This window comes from Apteryx rowi, unplaced genomic scaffold (assembly GCF_003343035.1).
Source record: "Apteryx rowi isolate R43461 unplaced genomic scaffold, aptRow1 scaffold_204, whole genome shotgun sequence".
In the NCBI taxonomy this organism is placed as follows: domain Eukaryota; kingdom Metazoa; phylum Chordata; class Aves; order Apterygiformes; family Apterygidae; genus Apteryx; species Apteryx rowi.
In genome coordinates this window covers 1,087,137-1,101,009 of record NW_020448353.1, presented here as the reverse complement: position 1 = coordinate 1,101,009, position 13,873 = coordinate 1,087,137, and the positions used below count along the sequence as shown (strand labels likewise).

The 13,873-nt window shown below is 37.6% G+C and overlaps 1 protein-coding gene across 1 annotated transcript in view; it reads left to right on the top strand.

The window, feature by feature from the left end:
• ADCY1 (adenylate cyclase 1) overlaps positions 1-13,873 on the top strand; it is a 152,892-nt gene that overhangs the window by 118,558 nt on the left and 20,461 nt on the right. Inside the window, exons 9-12 of the mRNA XM_026063946.1 lie at positions 3,379-3,573; positions 5,585-5,682; positions 9,210-9,294; positions 12,948-13,037. Of these exons, the coding sequence (XP_025919731.1) occupies positions 3,379-3,573; positions 5,585-5,682; positions 9,210-9,294; positions 12,948-13,037 (468 nt within the window). The remainder of the gene's footprint in view (positions 1-3,378; positions 3,574-5,584; positions 5,683-9,209; positions 9,295-12,947; positions 13,038-13,873) is intronic.

Below are 13,873 nucleotides of genomic sequence, written 5' to 3'. Positions count from 1 at the left end.
CAGAAATTTGTATAGAAAGAAAAAAAAGTTTGAAGAGTTGCTGGTTTCATTTTCTTTGCCAGCAGATGGCAATATTACATAGGTTGCTACGTGAATGCTCCAAGTCAGCAGATGAATACATCTTGACTGGTTACTCTACTTTTTTTTAGTAAGAGACATCTATTGAAGTTTCAATATAAATCTTACTTTCAAACACCATTATAAATTTTCTACTTTGGATTTTGTATATGCATGTGTTTCCTCTGGGGGGTAAAATATTCTGTTAGTTCCTTTGAAATAGAATTTCAGTGAAGATGTTCAGAAACACCAAGTTTGCTCTTAAAATTGTCCATAGACAGGGCAGACATAGCTTGAATATGATCTTTCAATAGTGAATTAGTACTGTTCTTTGAGTATTTAAAAAAAGTAACCCACACATTCTTTGAAACATGTGCAATCCTTTATGATGTGTCTTGTGTGTATGTATGTATAAATATGGTAGTATACACAGAAAATCCAGATATGGGTTTGCTAGGGATCTGATGTAAATTTTCTCATGTCAGAACATTCAGAGTGAATTTCTAAAATGCTATCTTTAACTGAACCAGTTGTTCTTTCAAGTATTTGTACCTGATAGGGGACTTTTATCATGGAATGTGACATAAGGCTTTAATATAAATAGACTGTGTTGCAATCCAGGGTCTCTTCAGAGACCATTAGTCCTCAAATCATGTAAAACTAGCTATGGCTGTTAAGGCTTTGAAGCCAGCACAATACTGGAGAGCATTTATTTATCTATTTAATTTCTGGCAAAATGCTGTATCTTGACCGCATATGGAACATCATGTAAGTCTACTGTATGAAATAATATTAGAAAAAAAGAATAGGAGACCTAGCAAAAGTAATTATATGTGAGCAATAGCTAATTTGATTAAGCATGGTAACTATAACCCTATTTAGAATAGAATAATACATAACAGAGTTTATTCCATATATGAGAATAACTTCCATTTATTCCAGATTTTCACATAAATGTGTTTTCTTTAATTAAAAATTGTTTTTCTCACTGCTACTACTATGCTGTAGGCTTCCATTTGGATTACAAAAAATCTCTCCTATGAGAGAATATCTTTATCTAGGATTAGAAATGTTTATAAAAGTAGATCACTGACAGACTAAGATTTCTGTTGTGGGCAACAAAAAATAGAAGTTCAGGTTTGAAAGCCCTTATCCATGTATATCCCCAAGAGTATTTTCCATGCTGAAATAATTAGTTCTTACACTACAGACAACATTACAAGTAATGGGATCTGATAGTTTGAAGAAAAGTACTTCAAGTAGCCTCATAGTCATTTAATACTGATATTACCTTCTCTCTACATATCTAGCCAGCAAAACAGGACGTGGAAAGGTATTTTATCTTTGCTAAGATTCATTATCTTTGGGATCACAAAGCTAAGTTATCAGCCAGCAGTTACCCCTTTCCACTGTTCATAAGTATTCAAATATCATATACATGTAATACAAACTGATATGTTAGTTAATGGACTACTGTCGTTCATTTCTTGTTCAGTGAGAATCTTACAAGAACTGCTTCATGTGGAATAAGACAGGAAACTGCCATTCTTACTGAATTACCTGAATGGTGATGACCACTGCTTTTTATCATCTGGTTTAGAAGGATATTTTGTAATAAAGCCTTTAAAAAGTAGGCTGTTAAATGATGACTGCTCTGAACCAAGAAATTAAGTGTCTTTTATAACAGCTTGATGACAGAAGCACCAAAGAGTCTACTGATTATATCCTGAGCCAAAAGTGTCTTGTCCCCTGAGCAGACTTGTCATTTCATGTTTTGAATGGTCTTCTTGAACTCTGCAGGTGTTAGATAAAAAAAATTATTTTAACTATACAAAAGTAGTTTAACTTGCCTGAATAGGCTTATTTTGAAGGGCAAACAAGAGGCACCTTGACTCTTCAATTGCATTTACAGCATTCAGCTGACAAAAGGAGAAGTCTGTGTCCTGGTCCTGGCTCCCCCATCTCTGTTATTTCACCTTAGGTAGTGATTAGAGAAAATGCACAGTGTGTGAAGGATGGTCTGAAATTCAGGACATTCATTACTTTTGGTGAATGCCCTAAATTTTGTGCTGTGAAGTCACACTTCTGTCTCCTTGCTCACTCTTTAAGAATCTCCGATTATTTGCTTTACAATGGTATCATTCCTGCAGTAGGAATGTGTGGAGATTCAAGCCCAGCACAGTCTCTATAGCCTGGATGTTAAAACCCTTCTGGAAAGTAAGACTTGACCCCTTTTGAGGTGAAAAGGATATTTAATTAATGATGTCCCTTCCTTCCCGCTCACTATGATAACCATTAGGTGATTGTTTTTTCTGTTAAAAGACTGGCCTACATCATTCTTACTCCATGTTTAAGAAATGCTGCAGCTACAAGAGCATTTTGTGAAGGTCCTGATCCTTTTAGTGCRTGTTGAGGCATGGACAGACCTACTAGTGCAGATCTAGCCCTAGTGGTGTAAATTACATCTCCCTCAGCTGAAGGTTAACAGCATCATGGCTGAGATGCTGTTCACCATCTCTGTGAGTGCCCTAGTATCTCTCAATAAAAAGTGAGACAGATTTTCTAAAATCCTTTTTGGATATGTTTTGAGATAAATTTTTTGCACTCTAAAGAACTGTAAGTGATCATCTTGTCAGCTGTGCTGTCATGGAAGACTTAACCCTGGTGAAACGCAGTTGTGGATAACTCTGATCATTTGTTAGACTGCTCCAGATGGATCTGCAAGTGCCCTCAAAGCATGCCCAAGAGGTCTTAAAAAGAGAGCCACTCAGGTGAGTTAGAAGTAGGAATACTTGGTATTTTGGGCTCTTTGAAGTCATATATGATCACCATGCAAGAGGTTAAGGAAAATTTTCATTTCCGATATGTATTGTTACCTGGACAGTTCTGGACAGTAGGACTTCCCTTTTGTCATGAATAGCCTGGTTATCTTGTCTTCATGATGTCCAGAGTTTCACATCTTTCGTGATGTAAACATTTCCAACTATTTTGCTAGATAAAGTCATGCTGATTGGGGTCAAACTGTTTATTTCCTTAATGGAAGAGAAGTTTCAGAAAGGACAGTATGTAAAGGGAACTTCTGAGGATGAGAATTAAAATCCTGGAAAGCAGTGGCAATTTTGTCATTGATTTTAATGAGATCAGGTTTTCAGCTAAGGAATTTTAAAGAGGTGGTAATCATACTGAGACAAGATCTCCAACTTTTGTAGTACTTTGCTTAATGAAATCCTCATCCTGTCTGTGAACTTGCGATAGTATGAATAACAATAATAAATTTCAATATTAATAAAATATATGCTCCTTTCTTCATCTGTGCTACAGAGGAGAGCATTAAGGACAGCCTCTGAAAAACTCAGGAATCGTTCCTCTTTTTCTACAAATGTTGTATACAACACTCCAGGAACTCGAGTAAACAGATATATCAGCCGTTTGATAGAGGCCCGGCATACAGAATCCGAGATGGCTGACTTGAATTTCATTACCCTGAAGTATAAACAAATTGAACGTGAGAATAAAGTAAGTTTCTTTAAATTATTTTTGCTGATTTTGCTGACCATGGGCCAGCTAGTATTGTTTGCTTGCTTGTTTTCAGACAGTACCTAAACTCTGCTCTCTGTCTTCAAATAATGTTCTGCACTCTCTTAACTAAGAGGAAGACGATATCTCCACCTTCTGTGGAAGCACTTGGAGGGGATAAAAAGAAAGATCTGTATCTTTCTCCTCATAAAGCTTCTCCCCTCATTATATTATGTTTCCCATGCTTTGGTCTTCCTATTACTTCCCTGAAGCGCCTGGTCTGTGTCACCTGTGTAATGATATTTTGTGGCAATGTGGCTGCCTCCTTCTTGTCTGTTCTGGAGAATGACAGCAGGAAGCTTCCCTCTGCATGTATAGCCTGATAAGGGTTGATCCCACCCATCCTATAAAATATAAAGAAAAGCCTAAAACTCAGATAAAGGTTGTGATCTCATGCCAGCGTGACTGTGCTGGAGGGAGTGGAGTTGCTTCAGTTTTATAAGTATATATATGGTGGAAGAGTTATCAAAGTAGAGTTGTTGATTCCTACATTGTATGGGTTTTGTTTGGGTTTTTAAGCTTTATTTTAAGTGAGAAAAAAGTGAAAGTAATATGGTTTCGGAATAATTTGGCAGAAGCCTTTAATTTATTTTTCTACTGCAAGTCACGTCATAGTCTAGGATACCATAGATAGTCTAGATGTGTAGATAGTCTAGGATACTGTTTCAAGTCAGGAGGTTGTGTGCCACATCAGGCTGAATTTCGTTTAAAGTCTGGAGCTTTAACTTTGGTTTCAAGTTTCCACAGTGATTTATTATTGAATTTTAACTGTTTGCTTTCAAAATAAGAAAGTTCTTTGTGTATGACAGTTAAAGTAAATGAGGTTTACTGAAGGGAATGGAATGTTTCAGGTCAAGTATATGGTGTCTTTTGGAAATATTTAGAACTTCAAAAATTGTCTTTCGTATGGATGATTTTTTCTTTTTTTAATCTTGCAACACAAAATACCCCCAAACTTCCAGGAGATGGCTTGTCATTTCTCAATGCAAAGAATGTGTTTTCCCAGACAGGTCTGTATTTCACACTTTTTCCTGTTTAAAACAAGACATGAGCGTAGCAAGTACATAACAATAATACGGACATGTTATAATCTGGAACTATTTGCTGTAAACTCTATTCCCTGAGAAAATCTTCTGAGGATGTTGCAAGATGCTATGCTATACTTGTATTATAGGGTTAGAGTATGTGAAATGCTGGCCTCAGTTTCTACTTATTTTTAAAAGTCATGCATGTATTCTCACTCAACTGCTTGCCTTCTAAGGTTATAATCACAGCCCAGTCTCAGTTGTTTTGGTGTAAATTTAGAATAACTCTGTCTAACTGATAGAAATAAACTCTAGTTTATGGTGGTGTAAATGAGATTGAAATCCAAGTATTTCTGAGAAAACTGACATAATTTTAGCCCCTGAAATGTGTTCTATTGTAAGCATCATGATTTTGTGAAATCAGAAACAATAATTGCTAAAAAATAGCCCTGGGTCTCCCATTAGGAGCTATTTCCACTCTACCTTTCAATGTGCTTTTGAGAACATCTGTGGTGACAGTGCCCCTTGCAGGCAGCCTTAGGGGGTTTTGGTGGTTTTTTTATGAAGAATAGGTGGAGGAAGGAGGGAGCACCTCCTCCTCCTGCTTCAAAATGTCTGAATCCTTTTTGCTTTGAAAAACAAACTCATACTTGGGCCTAGCCCAGCTCTGACTAATTCCAAGTTGAAAAATAAATGTCTGGACCGATAGGAACAGCTGAAACAGGTGGTTATCAAGGAAAATCTTACGTAGACTTGCCTCATCCATTTTTTATGTAAGTTGAGAAATGTTTATTCCTATGTTTTTAAAAGGCTAGAGGCTTGTTTTATTTTAGGCTATAGTTCTTTCTTGCCGAGAATCAGTAAGACTGGGTGGATGAGTGTACGTAAAATGCTCACTGTCTTAATCTGTTTCCTTTCTTTAACAGTATCACCAGCTTCAGGATGAGTATTTCACCAGTGCTGTAGTTCTCTCACTAATTCTAGCTGCCTTATTTGGCCTTGTCTACCTTCTAATAATACCACAGTAAGTTTCTGTCTTTTGCCATTATAATTCAAAGTGGAACGTCCTCAGGCATCCTGCACAAATCAAAACATTAAAGTCTCTGGAATGAGAATTCAAACAGTGATTATTAGCGCCAGGTCTGCAGCTTCTCAAACTGGAGAGTCTCTCTTGGTATATCCTGAATCTGACTGTTATCTCTTCCATTTGTCCAAAGTAGCCATGGCATTAGTCATAGCTGGCTTGTTTAAAACAAATTCTTCCCTGCTCTCTTCTTTTTGTCTTTATAATTTTTGGAAAGATGCATTTGGGAGAAGAAAATGCTGAAATCTGCAAAACTAGATTTAATTTAAAACATTTCTACACTGAAAATAAAGGTGTTACTGTAGCTTTTCTAGATGCGTGTGAGCTGGCTTTGAACCAATTAGTTTGGATATTGATAGCAATATAGATAAAGCTATGCAGAGCTTATCAGGGACTAAGCACTGAAGTATCCATCCAGCTTTTCAACACAAATTTATAGCCTGCATTGAGCTTTTTGGTATCAAAGCTCTCACTACCCAAGCTGCCTAATGCAAGGTTAGTTTGGCCATTCATATATGAGCTACAGTCAGACCTTGGCTGCACCAAAATAAACATAGCCAAATACTCATGACATATTTGGGGGTGTGTTTTAACCGATTCCTTATTTCTGAGTGATATAATTTAGCAATTAATTCTCAGTTTTGTCCATTCTGTATGAATGCCTATTAAAGAAAAAATTAATTACACTTCGCTTTCACATCTAAGGGTTATAATAAGTAGCTGTAATTATTTTTCAGGTTATAAAAATGATTAAAAATACCCTTTTTCATTTGAGAGTATCAAAAACATTCAAAATTAGATTTACGCCACTTTTACTTATTATTCGGATTTCAATGGGGATAGAATTGGCCACAGAATAATGCTTTTGAAAATCTCATTATTAGCCCAGCTCTTTTCTATTTACACATCCCCAGTTAGAATAATACTTTTATATGGATTTATTATTTTTAAAAGAAAGTTTGAGAGACACCATTATTGCTAAATAGTAATAGTCACCATTTGAAGTTGTTATATAACACCTTTCAGCTGAAGAATTCCAAGCCACTTACAGAAATCATGTAATTACCATAGACCTCTGCTGACTAGCTGAAGCATAGTTTAGAACTGTTTCACTTACTTCTGAAGCAAAGACTTGCTGCAGTACATAGCATTTTAGAGCAGGGAAAGACAAAGAATAGTAGCCTAGCTGAAACTAGAATGACTTTCAGTGAATCATATAAATGGCAGGTTTGTAATCTTTCCAAACGGTAGCATCACTTCTTAAAGACCAGCTGGAGAGAGATACAGCTGAAGCTCTAATCCAACAGGCACAGGAGCTCCAGCAGAACCTGACCACTGAATGCCACACAGATGGATTGGTTCATTGCTGGGTCAGTTAGAAAAGCCACTTGCTGAATTGTCAAAGTTATTTCTTCCAGTGTCTGTGGGAGATGTACTTAGACCATCAAAGTACCAGCCTGGGCTTATCCTTCTCTAGCTGTGACACCAGATGCAACAATGAGATAGACTGAAACTTTGGATGTAGCAGAAAATTTCCCCTCTCCACAAAACTTTGAACTTTAAGTTGCTGTTTAGATTGCCAAAAGTAGTTATGAGTATGATGAGAGAATGCAACAGCCAAGACAAGAAGTGTAACGTGTTACTATAATGGGAGAGGTGATTAAAATGGTGTTTGACATGTATCACAATATTCCAAGGAGGAGGTTCAAAATCTAAGGAGGAGAAAATGTTGTAAGAAAGCCAGTTGCTGCATAAATACACAAAAAGCAATGGACTTGACATTCTCACAATTCTTGTGATCATCTGAGCAAAACAGTTTCTCAGCTCAAGAGGTATTTATGTCCCCAGATGGAGCTGGTGAAAGTAAGGCTATGTTCACATCAACCTAAGCTGTCCAGTTATGGAGGCACACATACAGCGTAGCCACTAAAAGCACTGGTGATGAACCTTTCTGATGTCCTGTGCTGCATTTATTTTTAAAAAACAATGTGACTCTTTGTTGCAAATGCCAACCCAAATCTCTGTCAGGGTCCAAATCGGCACAAGCAGCAGTTGTTTGCTGTTGCTGCCTTAAAAGACGCTGTTGCAATCATACCCCCTGCATTTTTTTGTAGCCTACCACCATCCTGAATAAAAGCCAGTTGTCTAAAAGCGTTGGGGAGCCTGCTGTCTATTATTACTTGTATTTAGAATTCGTACTATGACAGCATTTAGAGTCACCTCCCTATTCTGGATATGCATAATACACAATAGCCTTTACCCTGCTGGTGTATTAGTGGGAATTCTTATAGGAGTTTGGAATCAAGGCCAAATACTGAGAAATTCTACAGCAGGAGGGATGCCCTCTCTTTCTTCCAGTGTTATAACCTTATAATACTATCACCTCAGTGATAGTCAAGGGCACATATACATACAGGCATGCATGTATGGACACAGTCCTGGGAAACGTGCTCTAGGTGACCCTGCTTGAGCAGGGGGGTTGGATTAGATGATCTCCAGAAGTCCTTCCAACCTCAACCATTCTGTGATTCTGAGATGCAGCCATGATTCACATCTTTTGGTCTGGCTGGGTTGTTCTCACAAGACTAGAAAAAAGGTGTGAGGGTCATGTTATGCTACTGTTATGTAGTCTTGGTCCCATAGCTGGCATGGGACCAGGATATTCCCTAGCATAAATCAGAGCACCAGCACTAGTGGTCTAATTTTAGCCGGGTTGTTCACATCCATAAGGTACTATTTCAATAACAGGCTTGCTAGAGGAGGGAAATGCCAGGCCGATACCCTTTTTCTCATATAGAGCAGACCTATTTTGGAAGATCAGGAGAAGGAAGATTAAGAATTATAAGATTTATTAGAGCATCTTTGTAAAATCTAAGATTTTTTTAACCATTGAGAAAGTCTCAAAAGGAAGGGATTGCTTTGTTTCATAAAAAGAAGAGATCACAGTCTGGTCTGATTGTATTTGACCTGTTAAGTGACTGAGTTGACTGACCTCTGATTTCTGAATCTTTGAGGAGAGATGAGAAAAGAAAAGAATCTGGTATCTGTTATACAACTGCCAAGGCCTGAAGGCCAAGTAATTGGGTTGCACTCTCCACTTACAGGAGATATGGTGCTGGATATTCTTCATTAACCTAAGATTAGAAAGATTCACTCCTGAGACATTGTACAGTTGAATTTTTGAGATGCTTTGATCTCCCTGCTAAGGTCCTAGTGGGTACCACATACAAGAACATTTACAGATTTCTTCTTCTTGAGAGCAGCACATTTTGCTGTCAGATTTGAAGTAAAACAACAGGGAAAGAAACTAGCAGAATTTCCCCTATGACTGTTAGTTTTACAGCAGGAGTGAGGGGGGAAGTCCTCCAGTGTTCATCTAACATACTCCTTCAGAAGGACCCTTATTCTGTTGGTTCTCATCTACTACAGAGTTGCACTGCTTTATTTCTATTGTGCTTTGATTCTAGGAGTACCATAGTTCTTGTTCTCCTGGTGTTCTGCATATGCTTCTTAGTGGCTTGTATTATGTACCTACATGTCACACGAGTACAAGTAAGTGATTTAAGATTTTATGACTATTCTTCCTTTGGGTGACAATGCTTTGTTTGTCTGGAACAGAGAGCATCGGTGCCTGCTTCACAGCATCAGAGAGTTTGAAGTCTTGTTCTGAAATCTATGTGTCCTAATTTGTTGCAAAGTAATGTATTAGGAACTCCAGAAAGAAAGATGATTCCCATGAAGGTAGACTTTTTACATGAGCCATCATTACAGCAGCGCAGAATGAGTTCTGTGCCATTAATGCTATGCATTTTCTTTTGCAGCATCTTACCTGAATATCTGCCACTAGCTATAGAATCATTACAGTGCCCAGATAAACAACTGCTTTGACCTGACTTTTTCTCCTTTCTGACTACAAAACATGCTAGTTGTCCCTTCCATGCTGACTGATGTCTGAGTGTAAAGTCCTGCTAACTTCCTTTCTGTTTTCCAAACTTTTCCTGCCAAAGCTCCCATTGACTGTAAAGGACAATGTTTTACATGTGCACCCCTGGCCTTTACAAAACCTTTAGTAATGATTAATTCTCCTACATTACATTTTCACAACAGTAATGAAGCAGAAGGACATTTAGTTGTAGAAAGAGAAAAMCTGCCAGGTCAGAATAAAGGAATTGCAGACTAATTTTCTGGTGAAATAAATCTTTACTGGCTTGATCTAAATTTAGTCCTTTCAGACAAATATCAGGACAAAACACCTACACAGTTAATCAGTTCTGCTGATTAGCACACACTCAGTTTTAGTTAAGAAAAAATGCCCTTTGGCAAGAGGAGAGTAATTGTTTTCATGGACGCATAAATAGTTTAATTAGCAGAGTATCTGGTACAGAGCAGATCTTTATTTATAAACTTACACAACTACTTGGGAGTAATTTTGATGATCTCTTTTGTCTCAGAAATGCACAGTAGTTTATCATCTGTTGTTCTGTGAATGAATGCTAGAAATACAGATGAAGTTTGTAGGAAATTGCTCTAAAATCCCCCTAAATGCTATGCTAACATAAAAGAGCAGATGCAATCTTAGAAGGACCAAAAGTCAGAAGTATAAACTTTTAAGTGCCAGGCAGAGCTTTAATTCAGCCATGTCTCTCATACTTTACCTTTTAATGTTTTATTTTCCTTTTTAACTCAGTAGCCTAACATGATGACTTTTATAACATATATGCACCACAAAACAAAATGCCTATGCAATGTGTCAGACAGCTCTTTGAATCAGCATTATTGCCTTGTCGTTATTAACCATGGAACATTATCTTCAAACTATGGGGATTCTCAGCATTTTGTTATTACTGCTTTTACCTCTATGAGTGATAAGGAATTCATTCTTAAATTTCTTCTATTGCAAAGTGAATTAATGGAATGTATGTATTTCCTTTGTACAAAATGATTATAAAGGCATTTTAGCTATAGGGACAAAGATGCATATGTTTCATGTCACATGTGCATAGGATTTCAGTCAAGATGCTGGACAACTAGATGGCTGGACAACTAAACAGATAAAAAACAGTCTGGATGATCAAGTTCAGAGGGTAGTGGTTAATGGGTCATACTCTACCTGGAGGCCAGTAACAAGTGGAATACTGCAGGGGTCAGTACTGGGACCTGTCCTGTTTAATGTTTTTATGAATGACTTGGAGGAGGGCACCAAATTAGGGGGAACAACCAACACACTCATAGGCAGGGCTGCCATTCAAAGGGACCTGGAGAGGCTGGAGGAATGAGCCAACATGAGAAATTCAGCAGAGACCTATGCCAAGCCCAGCACCTGGGAAGACCCCCCTGCAATGATATAGCCTGGGGACAAACTAGCTGGGGAGCAACTCCATGGAAAAGACCCTGGGGGTTGTGGCAGAGCGCAAGGTGCACATGAGCCAGTGGTGTGCCCCAGGAGCAAAGGTGGCTGATAATATCCTGGGCGGTATTAAAAGTAGATCGGTGGAAGTGATTATCCCTCCTACTCAGCACTCATTAGGCCGTATCCAGTATACTGCATCCACTCTTGGGCCTCCCTTCCAACCTGAATTATCCTACGATGAGGTATGATGATGATGAAGTGCAGAAATATTCTATCCCTTCTTCTCGTAATTTTTGACACTGCTCTATTCTCTTCCTTGAGACACAGTAATTGTTCCAATGTGAGATTCTTACAGTTCAGGATTTTTATTCTACAATATGATCATTGTTTTATTAAAAGCGATATACCCTAGATATCCCAGAGTATTTTAATGAAGCTGACTAACAGTTAAACTAGTTGCTGGTGTAACCCATTTAACTCAGGCCCGTTCTGTTTTTACTGTGTTTATATAAATCTACTGCTGATATTACACTGGTTATTTCCCAGCTATATTTATGTGGACTTAATCCATATTGAAGCCAGAGTGTATTTGTAAATCACATAATACACACATGTTTTTTGTTGCCTCTCTATTTGCTGTATTTCGATGCTTTGCAACACAGGTGAAGCCAATTCACTGGTGACTCTCTCAGACTTTGAACTCTGGTCACATACACAGCGGAAATTTCTGTGCATGTGTGAAAGGAAGAGGAGGCATTTCAATACATGATTTCTGTTGTCTCAAGGCCACAGAAGCCCCTACTCTGTGGCCTGCTGGAAGCTGTATTTTTGTTGTTGTTGTTACTCAGCAGATAGACAGGTTTTATTCAGGACTCATGACTTTCATCCAAAAATTAGTCTTTCTCTCACTCCATCTGATCTTAAGTCAAATCCAGCCTTGATGAGTCTGAGCCCCCTCCTTTTCAGCAAAACACAATTGTCCCCCCCTTTAAATTTCATTGTTTCCTAGAGCTGATTYTGGCCCCTTGAAGGCACCAAAGAATTCCTGTAGTCTCAAAGACATGTTGTGGATCCCCTAGATCCCCCTAGATGTCCCAAACTCCCTCTGTGAAGGGGAAGGAGGAAAGCAGCTTTCCCTGAGATCAAAGTAGCTCAGTATGACTAGAACAAGCATAAGTACTAGTGCTTGACAGACACATCCTTCTTCTCTCACCTTCTGTCACTGGCTTCATGTGTGCTCACAGCACTTCACACTTCCCATTGATGGATTGAGGGTAAAATTGGAGATGAGCAAGAGATTCACAAGACTCCACTCCACCAGACTTTTTTGTCCTCTACTACTCTTTCCGCTCTAAGAAATTCAATATTTTTAATGGGTCCTGATAATTAAAACTACCCTGGCATTTAATGTGGCTGTTATAGCAGAAGACAGAAATATCACTCCCAAATTCCATGCTACTGCAGTATGTTCTCTTGGATCACTGTCTGTAGCTGATAATTTGCAAGGCAAAAGATCTTTTGGGTATTTTCCCCATGGGAACAAAATCAAATGGCATCCTAATTTAATGTATTTATTGTGAGCAGACATCCTACTAACCTTTCAAAGAATTTTAAGTATAGTGAAAAATAATATACAGTAATAAAAATTTCACATTTATTATTTCCAAAAATGCAATTACCATTAAAACACATGTACACATTTATAACTGCATGCCTTTTTCACAACTTACAGTGCAGGCAAAATTCCTTGTCCTTTCTTCACTTCTTTTTTGTAGCCTACTAAACAATAACAACCACACTTTAGAAAATATTTTTTAAATCTTTATTTTTAAATCTTTATTCTTCTGTTCTTTAGTGTTTTCCAGGGTGCCTGACTATACAAATTCGTACCATTTTGTGTATTTTCATTGTGATCTTAATATACTCTGTGGCTCAAGGATGTGTGGTGAGTATTTAAATCAAATATTGCATAATTTAGCATTCTTTTTAAGAACAACTAGTTACAGATACTATTAAATGCATATCACATTCTGTTCTGTGAATTCCTACTCTTTTTATTATTTATGCTTGCAGAGGACATTTATTTGAATTTAAAGTTCTTTGCTGTAATTTGAAATTTCACTGCCATGAATCAGGGTGTTGAGTGGCAAAACCATTAGCAAAATGTGCAGATAATACCTAGTCAACACCTATAGAAATGTTTATAGCAGACCTTAGCATTACATAGTATGCAGATGTTATGTTATTCATGGGAAAACTATTTTTAAATATTCAGCTTGCTTACTAGTTTAATGGCTAATATTTTGTGACAGAGAATGCATGGTGTCAAGGAACATTACTTGTTTCTATGTGGCAACTTACAGAACATATTTCTGTATAATAACAGCACAATATTTTTAGTCCAGGCAGATCACAAATGATCACGTCTTAAAATCAAGACAATAATGTGTAAAGAGAAGAGGTGTTTACCCTGTGCTAATTAGAAGATCCATTAGCATCTAATGCCTAGGAAGCTCTCTTGTATGAAGTGAATTTGCTCAATCCTTCTGAAAAGTGAGCTGCTTTTACTGATGATTAGCAGCTCAGTCTATGTGGTGGTTTCATGTCATAATGGGGCTTAAACTTCACCTAAATATTTGGCATTTGGTTGCCTTGTAGGATTCCCAACACTCAATTGCAGCATTTTGGCTGCTAATGCTAATGAATTAAGCGTGTTAAGGCACCCAAAGGAAAGAATCTATGCAAAAATAGCATGCTAAACAGCAATGGATGTGCTGAGGA